Source organism: Mesitornis unicolor, unplaced genomic scaffold (assembly GCF_000695765.1).
Source record: "Mesitornis unicolor isolate BGI_N332 unplaced genomic scaffold, ASM69576v1 scaffold42456, whole genome shotgun sequence".
Classification (NCBI taxonomy): domain Eukaryota; kingdom Metazoa; phylum Chordata; class Aves; order Mesitornithiformes; family Mesitornithidae; genus Mesitornis; species Mesitornis unicolor.
In genome coordinates this window covers 2,407-14,348 of record NW_010189708.1, presented here as the reverse complement: position 1 = coordinate 14,348, position 11,942 = coordinate 2,407, and the positions used below count along the sequence as shown (strand labels likewise).

General features: G+C 61.0%; 1 protein-coding gene across 1 annotated transcript; it reads right to left on the bottom strand.

Moving 5' to 3' along the window:
• Positions 1 to 238: 238 nt before the first annotated feature.
• Positions 239 to 9,549, bottom strand: FHOD1 (formin homology 2 domain containing 1). Its single transcript, XM_010186165.1, has 21 exons — positions 9,446 to 9,549; positions 9,240 to 9,304; positions 7,813 to 7,880; positions 7,603 to 7,708; positions 7,325 to 7,419; positions 6,833 to 6,944; positions 6,653 to 6,747; positions 6,420 to 6,563; positions 6,031 to 6,245; positions 5,787 to 5,897; positions 4,333 to 4,499; positions 3,215 to 4,074; positions 2,815 to 2,967; positions 2,472 to 2,654; positions 2,114 to 2,233; positions 1,741 to 1,902; positions 1,471 to 1,661; positions 1,198 to 1,390; positions 959 to 1,112; positions 696 to 872; positions 239 to 321 (listed from the first exon to the last, which is right to left on the bottom strand). The coding sequence occupies exons 5-21, from the start codon at positions 7,403 to 7,405 to the stop codon at positions 239 to 241; spliced, it is 3,201 nt and encodes a 1,066-aa protein (XP_010184467.1). The 5' UTR covers positions 7,406 to 7,419; positions 7,603 to 7,708; positions 7,813 to 7,880; positions 9,240 to 9,304; positions 9,446 to 9,549.
• Positions 9,550 to 11,942: the final 2,393 nt, after the last annotated feature.

Sequence of the window (11,942 nt, the reverse complement as noted above, 5' to 3'; positions counted from 1 at the left end):
TACTGTTGAGAAGACAAACCCCGAGCCTCCATGCCCATGCCCAGGCACTGAGCATCCTCCATCCCGCCCACCATGGAGCAGCTCCTGGACATGGCTGCCATCCTGCACCTCTGGGAGCTGGAGGCTGGCAGGGAAAGGTGAGGTGAGACCAAGGGTGCAGAGCGTGCCAGAGGCGGCCACCACGTCCTGTCCTGAGGGCTGCCAGCGATGGGGAGCAGCATGAGCCCCCTCAGCGCCCTCAAACCTCCATGCCAGGAGCCCGCCCCAGGCCCAGCGCCTGCACCAGGTCATCGCTGAGCCCGCTCTTCAGCGTCCGTCTCACTGTGGGAAGAGGAGAGGGTCCCTAGGGTCCCCAAGCACTGGGGTCTTGCCTGGACACGGTGGCCCTGGCGTGCTGGGGAGGGGAGTGGTGGCAATGGAGTGCAGTAGCATGGTCTGGTCTTGGGGTACCTCCTGCTGTGGCCTGGTGGGCTCAGCATAGGAGATCCGGGGTGGGCAGAGGGGAAGGAGTCAGGCAGAGCATGGGGACAAGGACACAGAGGTGGGACAAGGCATAGAGATAGAGCACAACGGGACAGGACATAGGGGACAGGAACATGAAGATGAGAAAAAGCATCAGGGCAGGGACACAGGATAGAGAACAGGGACAGGACCACAGAGATGAGACAGGGCATGGGGACAGGGATGAGACTTACAGGACTTCCTATTGCCACGGGACCTCCGCCGCTCCTTGTTAGCGCAGGGTCGGGGATTGGCATTGTGCGTCACCGATTTCACCAGCCGGTCCATGATTTCATCTGAAGCATCATCTGGGGAGCTGGGAACATCCTCCTGGGCTGGAGAGCCCTGGGCCGGGGAGGTGTGCCCTGTCCCTGCACGGGGGACAAGGGAGATGCTGGCACCAGCCATTCCCAGGCAGCTGGGGACAGCTCGAGCACCTTTGCCACCACGCTCATACCCTGGCTGGCTCGGCTGCGGCGGGCAGGGGCGTCTGTCGGGGAGGTCAGCAGGGTCTTCATGCTCTCGTGACCTGCTTCCATCTGCTTCTCGGGGCTGGTGGACACCACAGCGGGCGGCAAAGCGGCCTCGGTGATGCCAGAGAACTTCTCGGTCTGCAGTGGGAGGAAAAGTGGGCATGGGGAACCTGGGGGGCATCACCCGGTGGTGGTGGTGGTGCATAGATGAGCGGCCCCGTACCTCCGTGATGAGCCGTCCGCGGGTCTTGTTGCGCTCGCGATGGGCCGCCCGTTTCTTCTGCTGCTGCAGGACGCGCTCCCGGCAGGTGCGGTACTCCAGGGCGAACTCCCGCAGCAGCTTGCAGATGGGCGTCACCTTCACGTCCCGCGCCAAGCTCACTGGGTACCCCAGGTACAGCAGGAAGGAGTGAAACCTGCGGGGACATCGGTTATGGCAGGCCACCAACGGGGCCGCGGGGCTCCCACCGTGTGCCCAGGACCTTTGGCCACTGACCTGTTGAGGACGCGCCTGTGCACCACCTTCAAGACGACGATGCGCTGGGTGCTGTCCTTGAGGAAGTCTGTCAGCTTGCTCTTCAGCACCGGCTTGGTCTCGTGCTTGGCGATCACCTTCAGGTTGTCCCAGGAGGCCCTGCACCTCCGCTCCAGCTGCACCAGGCTGTTGGCCAGCTCGTCAAAGTCAACCTGGAAGAGCGAGATGTTAAGCCCTTGGCCTGTGGGACTTGTGCCCTTGCCTTGCCAGGTGTCATCTGCCTTTCCTCACCTTGGCGGAGCGGGTGATGGAGGCGATCTCCGAGTACAGGTCGGTGGTTTCTGGGAACTTCTCTACCACCATCTGGCAGAGGTGGTGGAGCAGGGATTGCCGGTGCACTGTGTCCTTCACTTCTGAGACCTTCTCCAGGTAGCCCAGCTCAAAGCCTCTGCTCTGAAACCCCAATGGACTCAGCAGGGCCTTTCCACGCCCCTCCAGCAGATCATACGGAGCCACTGAGTCCCCACCAACCCCCACGCAACCCAGCCTCCTCAGGCACCATCCCACGCTTCACATGGTCCCTGTTGGGTACCCATACACCATGGCTGGTCCTGTCCTTGCAGCACTCAAGACAGGCCATGTCCCTCCACACCCTGCTCCTCACCTGGGACCCATTCAAGAAGTTGCCCATGGCCAGCAGCGTGGCCAGGATGCACTTGAAGGTGTGATTTTTGGCCAGCTGCTCCATGCCCACCTTCAGGTCAAACAGCGGCTCTGCAATCTCCTGGGTGAGGACAGAGGCAGGTGAGACCCTTTGGCTACCCTCTCCCTTGGGAGCCGCAGCATTCACCCTTGCCCACGAGGACAGCCACCCCATGCCCAACCCAAGCCCATGCTTTCCTTGGGGACCTGCAGCCCATCCCCACCCAGGATGGCACCTCCTGATTTGGACATGCCTGGTCCCCACCAGAAACACTTGGTGGTGGGAAGGTGGAGGGATGATGGGGTACGCGGCTCTGTACCTGCTCCAGGCTCTCATAGTCCAGCTTGAAGGCCCAGAGCTGGAGCCTGGCCGTGAGGTCACTGATGGAGGACAGGGCAAGCAGGAACTGCTCCGCAGAGCCCAAGGGCACATCAGGGTTGGCCAGCTGGGCCTCCTGGATCTTCTGCTTCTCCTCCTCGGTCGGGACCATAGTCAGGATTTTCTAGAGCAGGCAAAGAGGGATGTGTCAGACTCCAGACACGTCACCATGAGATATGTCACCCCAGGGCTGGCAGTGCAGGCATCGTGGTATGGAGGTTTCCTGCCCAAGGCAAATGACCCAAGTGAGGACCTCAGAGGGGCCAAGCTTCTCTGGTGCTCACCTCAATCCCTTCCTTATTGACTGCAAACTCGTCAAAGTTGAGCACGGCCGTCTTGATGATGTGCATGGGTGGCAGCACTGTGAGGCCAATGTTGATGGCATTGCTCCTCTTGGGGTCCAGCACCACCACCACCTTCTTCCCATCGATGGCTTTCTGCAAAGAGGACAGGATGGATGGGGACAGGCAGGCAAAAGGCTCCCCTTCACAAAAACACCCTGGACATGGGGAGCTGATCACCTGGTGGTGAGCCAGACCTGTGCACTGCCCATCACCATCCCCACCAAGCCTTTGGGCAACCATCCTCAGCATAGGGTAGAGGTGACAGCGCATGTCAAGGATCCCCACAGGATCCTCCCACCCCTCAAGCCCCCTCGGCTGATGGGTGCCAGCATGCTGGTACCTTTGAAGCTGGCACTTCCTTTGAGCGTGACTCAAAGAGATGCTCCAGTTTGGCAGTGTTGACCTCGACGTTCTGCAGGGATGCCCACAGTGTCCCCTGGCCAAACTTGCCTGGCCCCACAGTGCTGTCCAGCTGCTTCAGCTCCTTCCAGAAGAGCTTCACTGTCCTTTTCTTCTTGGCCTGGGAGGGGCCATCCGTTGTTATGGGGCCTGGCAGCCCTGGTGGGGGTGGGCAGCCGGGGACCGCAGGAGGCGGAGGAGGAGGTGGTGGGCAACCAGGGACCATAGGAGGTGGAGGAGGAGGAGGTGGTGGGCAACCAGGGATGGGAGGAGGTGGAGGGGGAACCATGAGCCCTCCAGCACTTGTTGCTTTGATGCTGGGAGAGGGGAAGGAGCCATTGGCTATGGGTCCCATGTCCAGGATGTCAAAGTCTTCTTCTTCCTCCAAATCAGTGAAGTCCAGGTCCTTGATCTTCAGCTGCACGGGGCTGGCCTCCAGGCGCTCCCACGTCAGCTCCACATCCTTCTTGATGGGCATCATCCCAGTATTCTCCAGCTTCTGCGTGTGGGTCTCAGCATCGATGCTGGACATGGCACGTGCCAGCTTGGCGTGGGCACTGGCCACCGGCCCATCGGGAGCCCTGCCACAGAGCCGGGTGCCCTCCTGCTCCTGGCTGCCACCTCCCTCGGCATCCATCTCCACCTCACCCTGGAGCAGGGCGGATGATGGGACTTCGGGGAAGACCTTCTCCCTCCCTGGCTCCGAGGAGCCCTTGGCATAGAGCATGTCCAGCATAAACTTGGTGTCAGAGGAGATGGTGCTGCAGGAGTCGGTGGTGTCCGGCCGAGCCAGGCGAGACCCTGCAGGGAGAGGGGGAGAAGCTGGGACAGGCTGCTTGAAGAGGTAGGAGCTGCATGTGGAGTTGGGGTCCTGCGCCCCGGTGGGGTGTGCTCAGATGCTGGCATTCAGAGCAGGACAGGGAGGTGCCACCCAGCTCCTCCATGGATTATCACAGGGGTGGGGTGCGGTGGGCTGGGTACAGAGGGGCCACTAATGCCCACCCCAGGGACCTCCATGAGCCCAGAGCTATGAACAGATCCACCCCTGACAGCACCTACTTATGCTGGGTGGCTCCATCCCAGGCTCGGGGGCACCGCTGTCCCTGTCCCACGCAAGAGCAGTGGCGTGCTCCAGCCCAGCATCGCTGAGGACATCCAGCCGTCCCTTGGCCATGGAAGAGATCTTCTCCTTCTGGGCCGCAGCCAGGTTCTCCAAGAAGCGAGCTCTGTGAGACAGGAGCAGATGTTGGCCAGAGGCAAGGCAGGGACAGGGATGATGGAGACAATGGGCAAACCACGCCATGCCACACTGCAGAGCCAGCCTCACAGCACAGAAACCCTCTGTGCCGACCACACCACATCAGGGACCCAGAGGACTGAACCTCCTCCAAGCCCTGCAGGAGATGGGTGATGCCACCACGGCTCAGGGATGGGGATGCCATAGTCCCACAGGAGCCAAAGGCTCGTGCTGTCAGGGTGTCACCATCACCTGTTGGTCCCAATGGACCTGGTGCTCACTGCATCCCTTGTCCAAAAGCTGCAAAACCCAGGAGGGTGCCTGGGCAGAGCCTTGTGGGGACTCTCCTGCTCCTCACACCCTGCATGGCCGGAGCCCAGACACCTGGGGCCGGGCACCAGCCTGAGGAAGCGCATGCCTGGAAACACACGCATGCCTCTACTTACTCAAACTTCCTCAAAATAGGCTTGTCCCCATGCGAGGAGGGGGTATCCTCCCGCCTGAGGGAAAACAGGGGTCAGCCCCCACTACCAGCAGCACACCCCCCTGGGGCTCAAGCTCAACCCTCCAGTGTGGGACCCTTGCTCTGCCATCACCCAATGGCCCTGGGGTTCATGGGGAACTGGGAGAGGTCCAGCGAGTCCCCTCCTGCCTGGGCACTGCATGGCATTGGGTGCTGGCAAAACAGGGCATTTTCCCCCCAACCAGAGCCACCCAGTTTGCCAGCAGGATGGTGACGCCAGTCCCCTTCCAGCCCCAGGGTGGGCTGTGTCACCCACAGCAGGGACACCTCACCCCAGAAGAGGGGAATCAGAAGGTGCCATCACCCCATGAGGGATGCTGATGTTGGGGTGAGCGGTAAGGGCTTGGTGAGGGCAGAGGCAAGGGATGGGGACAGTGAGGTGGGTGCAAGGGGCAGGGCAGGGCAGTGCCCGCACCCGCCGGAGCATCGCGTTGGGAGGGAGCAGACACGTGCAGAGCCCGGGCACTTACCAGACAGGGGCGGTTTGGTGCAGCCTGCAAAAGGAAAGATAGAAAGAGTGGGCAGAGGAGACGGCAAGCGTGGGCAGAGAGGAGGAGTGAGGAGGAGCTGGAGCAGAGCCGAGCGCGCCTGAAGGTTGCCCTGGAGCCCCTGGCCGGACCCTCTCAGATGCCTGCTCCCCCGTCACACTTCTCTCCAGCTCCAGTGCCTGCCCAGACCTTGTTTCCCTGCTGGAAGGTCCGCCACAGCCCCAGAGGGACCCCCCCATGCACCCAGTTCCTCCCAGTTGCTTACTTGTAGATGCTGCGCTCGCCCGGGCCCAGGGGCTGCTCCTTTTCGGACGAGGGGGAGGACAGGGCCAGCCGCATGCTGGACGCACTGTTGTAGATGGTGAAGGGACAAGGTCTGGGAGAAGAGGTGACAGGGACTGAGAGCAGGTCCCGCAGTGCTGCCCTCCACGCTGGTACCGCGAACAGACCCAAGCACTGCTCACGCCGCATCCCAGCATCTTTACCATCGCAGGAGCATCCCCACTTACTCTGCTGGGCTGCTTGGTGCAGGGACAGCCAGGGTGTCCTCAGTGGGGAGCTCCTTTGGGGTGCCAGGGGACTCCAGCAGTAGCTGGGCATCAGGGCTGGGCTCCGTGCAGCCGCCCTGGGATCGCCACCCACGCCTGCCCTCGTCTGTCCTCCTCCGCTCCTTGCGTCCCCCCGAGGGTGGCTCTTCCACGCCATCCTCCAGCTTGAGAGCGCTCTGTGGAGGGGACGGGGGGCATGGCACTGTGCACGGCGCCCCTACCACCCCAAGTGCGCACCCTCCCCTGGTCCTCGTGCAGAGCCCCAGCTGGTGCTGGGTGATGCTCTGCCTGGGGATGTGACGCATGGCCTGATCCCACGCGTGGGCATCACCCGAGGGAGCCCCACTCACTTCGTAGAGTGTGAACTGCTGCTTCAAGTCCAGGTCGGTGCCCTTGCTGCCCAGGTACTGCTGCACCACCCGCTCCATGCCCTGCTGCTCCAGGCAGTCCGTCACATCGTAGAAGGTGTCCTGGTCTGGGAGGGCTGCCAGTGTCTGAGCAGGACCAGAGGGACACTGCTGGGACCGGTGTGACCCACACCAAGCCCCGTCAGTGTGGGGATGCCCTGCCACCCACCCCGGACCTTGTTGATCAGTGTCATGGCAAACACCAGCAGCTCCGTGTCGGCCCCGTTGCGCTGCTCCAGGATGGCCATCAGGTTGGACCATGGACACACACCTGGGAAAATGTGCACAGATGACATGTGGGCCAGGGGGGACCATCACCCAGTGGGGACCTCACGGGTGGCTGGGACTGCACCCACCTCTCGCCTGGTCCACAGCATTGACGGCATGGATGAAGAGCAGGGCGTTGGGCTCCGTGTACTCCACGAACACCAGCAGCAGCTTCAGTGCCATCTTCACCACCAGGCGGAACTGGGACAAAGGACAGTGGCTGGGATGGCAGCGGTGGTAGGGTGCTGCACTGTGGGGTGGCTGTGCCCATGCCTCAGGGCTGGGGGCTTTGCTGAGGGGCCAGGGACCACCCTGCTGCTGCGATGCTGATGATCAAGGGACACCAGGAAGGGACCCAGAGCGGGACCCTCTTACTCAAGCTCTGTGCCCAGCAGCACAGTCACATCAGGATGGGGAGCTCTGGGGACCCTGGGTGGCTTCCAGGTGGGTGGGAGCAGGACCCAACACACCCAAAGGTACCAGGGCACCAAGTCTGAAGGCAGAGGGTGGGGTAAAGTCCCCGAGCGATGGTGCAAGGGGACAGCCACAGGCAGGGAAGGGGGGGTGCAGTGGGGGCTTACCGGGCTTCCCATCAGCGTGTACAGCCATTGGACGGTCTCATTGTGGTTGATGACCCCCTGCATCCCGTCCACAAAGAGCATGATCTGGCTCAAGGCTGCGAGGCAGAGGTTGGACAGGGGCACGGGTTGGGCTTTCCCACGCCCACACAGCACTGCCACACCAAGGGCAAGATCTGGCAGCTGCCTGCAAGGTTGCCCAGCCAAACTTGCTTGCTCGCCCCTCTGTGTGCCAGCCTTCCTCCCCAGGGATAAGAAATGCCCTGTACCCAAATACTGACCCCGGAGGATGTAGTTCTGGTAGTTCTGGTCGGCCTCTGCCCCCACTTTGATCAGGCACGTCAACCCCTCCAGGTTCACAAACTCCGGCACCAGGTCCTTGTCCTCCTGCAGGGTGACAGCTGGGTGTCACTGCAGCATGGGGAGGTGTGGGGGAATAGCCAGCCTCAGAGGAGCCCCTCTGAGCCCCACACCACGCCAGCATCACATACCTGAAAGAGCTGCTTGAGGGAGAAGAGGGATCGCCGCAGTTCCGGCCCTTGCGAGTTGTACAGCTTCTCTGGAAGGACAGGAGAGATGTGATGTGATGGCCTGACGCACAGGAGCTTGCTGCTGAACTGGGGCTCCGAAATGCTCCCAGCTGCCCGGGAAAGTCCCGCATCCCGGCTCAACCCCTGTGCCGTGACCCCAGCATGCCGACACTGCCCCCGGCTGTGGGACATGCAGGGTGGAAGCAGCTGCAGCTCCGCAACTGCTTATTTCAGCCCTGCCATCTTCCTATTTCTGTTTTTTGCCTTTTGTTTTTTTCTGCCCAGGAATGACATAAATATCCCCTCTGGTTTCCTGTGCAGAACCGAAACAGGAACAAGGGCAGGAGGCTGAGCTACTTTTAGCCTCCCCTTGCGGGGCACAGCCCTGGCACTGTTGGGAAAAGCCACAGGACGGGGACGGGAAGGATGGCAGTGTGACACTGGCTGCTTGGGGACAATGGGACAGTCACCGGGCTGGAGGCTGCATGGAGACTATCTGCTCATGGGGGCGGTGCCTGTGGGCAGGAGCCAGCACAGAGGAGCTGGGGCAATGGCAAGCCGGAAAGCCCCGAGACCAAAGGCATCAGGAACCAGCGCTTCCCGCATCAAAAACTTGAGTTCTCCCAGCATCCCAAGTTATTTGGGTCAGCTGTAACAAGCCAAAACGAAGCTGTGCAAGGAGCCCTGCAGATATGCTGACAAGGGTTCTGGAAAACACAAGGTCCCGGCAGCCTCCTCCACTTGCTTATCAGCTTGTCAGAGTGGCCAAGAGGGAAAGCAGAGCAGCCCAGAGGGAAAGCAGAGCAGCCTGGGACTCAGCCAGAGCCTGGGAACCACCAGCAAATACCACGACCCCGACCCCGGCCTTCCTGCAGGGAGAGGGCTCTGCGCTCTGCCCCTTCCTGCACTGCTCAGGACCTGATGCCCAGCGGACATTGCTCTGCTCAGTGCTTGTTTACCCCTCTGCTAAGGTGAAAAAAAAAGGCCTGAGACTCCCGAATATTTTGCAGGACCTCTGAGTGGGCTGCCTGAAGCCGTGGCTGCACTTTCTGCTGCGTAAGAGCTCTGTGTTTGTATCCTCCAAAGCTATATTTAGAGCTTGCCTGAATGACCAAAAATATCTGGAGCGGGCGGTGGGCTCCCAGCCGAGGAAGCAAAAGTCCCGATCTCCGCGGATGGAGGGGATTAACCCAGCAAGTCCCTGCCGGCCCCATGGGGACCATGTCCCCTGCACCTCTGGGGGGTTATGGGGCAGGGGCTGCATCGCTCCCTGTCTCCATCACAGAAAGCCCATTCAAAACTCACTGTGGAGACTAAACTCCCGCTGCCTTGGGGGGCTGTGCTGCTGGACCCACACCAGCCTGAAGAAGGGAGCATCCCCAACTCACCAATGATGGCGTGGACTCGGACGGAGAGCTGCGTGCGCAGGATCAGAGTCGGCCGCCTCCCCTTCCTAGGGTGGAGGAAACACCACGTGAGCACCTGCAGCGGGACCACCACGGCCCCCAGCCCCTCACCTGTGGCCCCTGGCACTCACACACGTGGGGTCCCTGTGTCCCATCCCCAGAGAGCTTGGGCACCCCATGTGCCTCACCTGACCTCCTTGTAGAAACCCTCCAGATCATCCTTCTGCTCCAGCAGAGACAAGTCGAGGTCCAGGTAGTGGCCAGAGGGTGAGATCTGCAGCGTGCAGTCCTCCAGCTGGGGATAGAGACAACTTGGCTGAGTCCCTGTGCCCACCATGGCCCTCCCGGAGGTCACAGGATCCCCAGGTCACCCTCCCACCTGCACTGAACCTACCAGGGAGCCACATCCTGGAGTCGGGTGGCAGGTCCTCCCCTGTGCCTAAGCAAAGATGCCCCGGCACCCTCTGCCACAGTGGCAGATTAGGCAAGAAATACGGAGCCCCAGGCTGGGAAAAGGCAGAGCGAGGGCGGCCCCACTGCCCCGGGCTCCTTGGCAATCCCCTGGGCAGAAGCCACGGCAAGAGGCTGATTCGTTCCCTGGGGCTCTTTAGTCAGCCGGGGTGCGGCTGGGCAGGATCCGCCACCTCCCAGGGCTGGTGTCTTCGTCTGGGCAGAGGAGTCGCATGTGGGGACTGGCTCTGTGGGAGCTGCCAGGGCACCCGGCCCAGCCAGGGACACCCCAAATCAGGGCAAATTCCACAGGCACTTCCCTCTGCTGACGCATCCTGTGGCCACGTGGCATCTTCCAGAGGGATGGGGAAAAGCACAGCCTGAGGTGAGGCTGGGGCAAGGGCATCTCCCCTGAAAGTCCATGAACAGCACCTCACCCAGCGGGCACAGTACCCAGAGGTGCTCCAGGAATGGCACCCACAAAACCCCTGAGCCACCTGGCACCCAGGAGCACCCCACAGCACCCAGGCAGGGCTTCTGGGTGAGTTTTGGATGAGATGGGGTGGTTTGTCCTCAAGGCATGTGCAGAGGCAGAGGGAGGGCAGGGCCCAACCCTGCCACCCCTTGCTCTGTTCCTGAAGCATTTGCAGCCTCCCCAGCTCACCCCATCTCCAAGTAACTGATGCTCTTTACCAAATCCCCACAGCAGTGCTCCATAACCACCCAGGAAGCTGAGGACCAGGGATAAAACCCTATTATTGGCTTTTATATAAAACCCTGGGCAAACTAGTGACCCACAGCAACACTGAGTATGGCTCTTGCATCTCACTGGGGTTGCTTTCGATGAAAGTCCCCTCTCCTTGAGTCACAAGAGCTCACCTGTATGACTTCATTGCAAGCATGACGTTAAAAACCAGAGAGCAAAGAAAAAATGCCACGTGCATTAAAATAATTAATGGCCCTGACTAAGCCTTAGGATAACAGGCAACTTGGCAGGGCACCGCCGTTGGGATGGATGCAGTTGTTATGTTGTTCATGTCCCACTCCGCCTCCCGTGGTTGCTGGCCACGCCAGCCGGCCATGGCAACGCGCACCAAACACGGGCTGCTGGCACCAGGCAAGCGCTCCTGGCTGGCAGTGTTGCCTCTGCAACGGGTATTGCTAAACCTGACCCCATGCAGGGATTGCTTGCTGGGAAAAGCTTCAGTGCCTGCATGGGGAAAGGGCTCTCCTGGGCATCCCCGCATCCTCCTTGGCATCCCCTCGGGCATCCCTGCATCTGCCTGGGCATCCCCGCATCCTTCCAGGCACTCAAACACACTGAAGAGCAACTCACAGCTCCAGCAGAAATGCTTTGCCTTCTCTGGGCTGCCAGAGCCTCAGCAAGCCAGAGTTAACGTCCTCAGCTCCTACCAGAGCTGGTGACATGTCCCAGCTGGCGGAAGAGGCCAAGCCCCTGGGACGTGACCCCGCGTATTTCCCATGCAAGCTTGGCAGCGCCCTCCACGAGGGATGCTCTGAGCGTCTGGCCCTGGGTTTGGCTACGAACCCCTGGTGAGCACTAGCCCCCAGAGATGGAGACAGCCTGTCCCAGGCTCACACTGCCCTGCCAGGAATCCCAGGGCAGCACTTCCACATCAGGGAGCACCGACAGCCCCAGGGCTGGGGTTACTTCCGTGCCCTCAGATGAGGTTTTGAACCATGCAGGATTTGAGCTGGGACCTCAGGGCCACATGCTGGGGCCACGGAGTACCAACAGCTCCCAGTGCAGGGCGGCTGTGATTTATCCATCTCCCTGTAAAATAATTTTAAAGTAAGTTGGCCTTTGAGGGTCATGGGGACACACAGGCAAAGAGCAGCTGTGGGAGGAGGAGAGCATCCCACACTCACACCTCCAGTCTGAGGCTCCTGGGAGCCCCAGCCACCCCATGGCGGTACTGATGTCTTCCAGCTATCCCATTGTCTCAACCCCGTAACAAGGGGAAGGTGAAAACACATGGATCAACCTGAGCCCACCAACACCCAGCATGGCTGGCTCTGGAGCTCAGCAAGGACACACGTGCCAGGCAAGCAAGTCCCCAGGGAAAACCAGTTCCCTCTGGAGCAGGACTGTCCCCCCAAAACCATGGGGGTGTGACAGAGACATCCTCCATCACATCCTCCTGCTTACCCCTATCGCGGCACCCACACGCAGGAGGATGCTCCAAGGCCAGGCAGTGAATATCCTCTTTATCT

Excerpts from the sequence above, each read along its gene's own strand:
- FHOD1 (XM_010186165.1), bottom strand. The coding sequence starts at position 7,405 with ATGCTCTTTGTGGACGGGATGCAGGGGGTCATCAACCACAATGAGACC. Across the intron at positions 5,898-6,030 it reads GCACCAAGCAGCCCAGCAGA|ACCTTGTCCCTTCACCATCT; the intron begins GTAAGTGGGGAT and ends CTCTTCTCCCAG. Across the intron at positions 1,662-1,740 it reads CCATCACCCGCTCCGCCAAG|GTTGACTTTGACGAGCTGGC; the intron begins GTGAGGAAAGGC and ends TCGCTCTTCCAG.